At 38.0% G+C, this 2,500-nt stretch overlaps 1 protein-coding gene across 1 annotated transcript in view; it reads right to left on the minus strand.

Annotated features, from left to right (window-relative positions):
• Window positions 1–2,500, minus strand: part of LOC125045713 (putative neural-cadherin 2) — a 74,200-nt gene that overhangs the window by 7,227 nt on the left and 64,473 nt on the right. Inside the window, exon 7 of the mRNA XM_047643142.1 lies at window positions 953–1,009. Coding sequence (XP_047499098.1) covers window positions 953–1,009 — 57 coding nt within the window. The remainder of the gene's footprint in view (window positions 1–952; window positions 1,010–2,500) is intronic.

Below are 2,500 nucleotides of genomic sequence, written 5' to 3' on the forward strand. Positions count from 1 at the left end.
AGCCGCACAGCTGCAGCATAAACAGAGCCGGAACTTCGCACTTATAATTCATTAATCTCTAAATGCTCGAATATTTAAAGCAGGTCCGTTCAATGGCTCCTCGTCCGCTGCCCACTTCCCTTTTATAAATTGTATTAATTTCCGTTAAATTCCGTTTTTACTTCTTCTGGTTAAATTATTAAAGGTAACTGCGTGTATATGAGAGGGAGAGAGATGGGGAGGAGTGAGGAAGAAGGGAAGGAGGGAGGGAGGGAGGGAAGGAGAGAGAAAGAGAAAAGTGGAGAGAGAAAGGAAAACTGGAGGGAGAAAGAGAGAGGGAGGGTGGAGTGGGAGAATATGAGGAAAGGGAGAGAATGAGAGAGAGAGAGAGAGAGAGAGAGAGAGAGAGAGAGAGAGAGAGAGAGAGAGAGAGAGAGAGAGAGAGAGAGAGAGAGAGGGAGAGAGAGTGAGAGAGAGAGAGAGAGAGAGAGAGAGAGAGAGCAAGAGGAGGTGGTGACTGAGAGAAAAAGAGAGAGGGGAAAGAGAGAGAGACCGAAATGGGCAGACAGAAAAAAAACAAAAAAGCAGACAGACAGATATACAGACAGACAGGAGAGAGAGAGAGACAGATAGACAGATTGAGAGAGAGAGAGAGAGAGAGAGAGAGAGAGAGAGAGAGAGAGAGAGAGAGAGAGAGAGAGAGAGAGAGAGACAGATGAATAGATAGATAGATAGAGAGAGAGAAAAGGAGAGAGAGAGAGAGAGAGAGAGAGAGAGAGAGAGAGAGAGAGAGAGAGAGAGAGAGAGAGAGAGAGAGAGAGAGAGAGACAGTGAGAGAGAGAGAGAGAGGAAGAGTGAGTAAGAGAAAGAGATAGAGATAGATAGATAGAGAGAGAGAGAGAGGGGGGGGGAGAAAAGAGAAAGAAAGAGCGAGAGAATGAAAGAACTATTTGCATACATACATACATCATACCGGACGAAATCACAGACAGATCTTCTGATAGTACATCCAATATTGCTTTTGCTGTTGCTGCAAAAATTTTATGTTGTCGAGCATATATGCGCATATAGATAGAGGAATATAGTCGTAGAACGATAAACTGATAGACCAAGAGACATGTATGTTTGACAAATACGATAGGCATAGAGAGACGAAGAGATAAATATAGATTTATAAAGATAGATAGATTAATAAATAGATAGACATAATTAGATGCTATGAATATGTCCATCAAAAAGAGAAATATAGATAGACAGACAGACAGAAATTTAGATTTATGAATATAACTATACACCCATACCCATATATACATATTCAAACTGATAGACAGTTTGATTGGTCGATAGATATGTAGTCATATGATTAGACAACCACACTCAAATCTAAAAGAAAAGCATTGATAGATAGATGGAAAGATAGATAGAGATTTAGATTTAGACAAATGATTATACACTCACACTCATATCTCTATAAAAGAAAAGTATTGATAGTTAGATAGATAGCCAGATAGATAGATATATAGATAAATATATATAGATTTGGGTTATATATATGTATATATATATATATATATATATATATGTGTGTGTGTGTGTGTGTGTGTGTGTGTGTGTGTGTGTGTGTGTGTATGTGCGTCTGTGTGTGTGTGTGTGTGTTTGTTCAACAGCCATTTATTCAATTGCGGGATCTAGGCCTCTCCCAATTTATTATTGAGAGGTCATTTCGCAGTACCACCTTTACCTGATTTTTTTTTTAAACCTTTCCTAATCAACCTCGGTTCGGCGCGCTGACATTTTTGCCACGGCGGTGACTCCCCCTACGACAGCTGCGTTTGATTTCTGAACAAGTCGTTTTCTCGCCGTGAGATCAGGCTCGAGCCAAAAGTCGGAGCGCAGGCCTTTTTACAACTGCCGTGGCGGGAAATTTAACTCGCGAGGGTCGGAGTATACTAAAATTAAAAGAATGATAAATAGAGATATGATATCAAGACGTATTCATACACCAAGTAACCCTAAGCTAAACCTGGACACCCATGCAATTTGTCGATTATTTCAATCTAAATATCAGTTGCATTGATATTAGCATATTACATAGTTGAACATCCGTCCCCTTTTGATTCGGCAACAAAGTGAAAAAGACCCAGATAGCATTGCATATATGAATAAACAAATGTAGATTCAGATCACATGTTCAGTCAACTCAATTATCAATCATGGATAAACCACGCCGTTTGATTTTAGGAAAAAGTTGGGTTTTTGTCAGCAATTATTGTATATGATAATATTGATGAATGATAATAAGTACAATGATGTATGGTAATGGTGATGGAAATTAATTGTGAATTATTGTTACCACTGCTATTATTCTCGTTTCTATCATTTTCATTATTTTTTAAACATGCGTTATTAATCATACATATTTGCTTTTACGATAAAGATGATGATAATGAGAAGGAGGAGAATGGCAGTTATGATGGTTATAATATTAATTAGTACTATTATTACCATTTTTATCATAATC

This window comes from Penaeus chinensis, chromosome 37 (assembly GCF_019202785.1).
Source record: "Penaeus chinensis breed Huanghai No. 1 chromosome 37, ASM1920278v2, whole genome shotgun sequence".
In the NCBI taxonomy this organism is placed as follows: domain Eukaryota; kingdom Metazoa; phylum Arthropoda; class Malacostraca; order Decapoda; family Penaeidae; genus Penaeus; species Penaeus chinensis.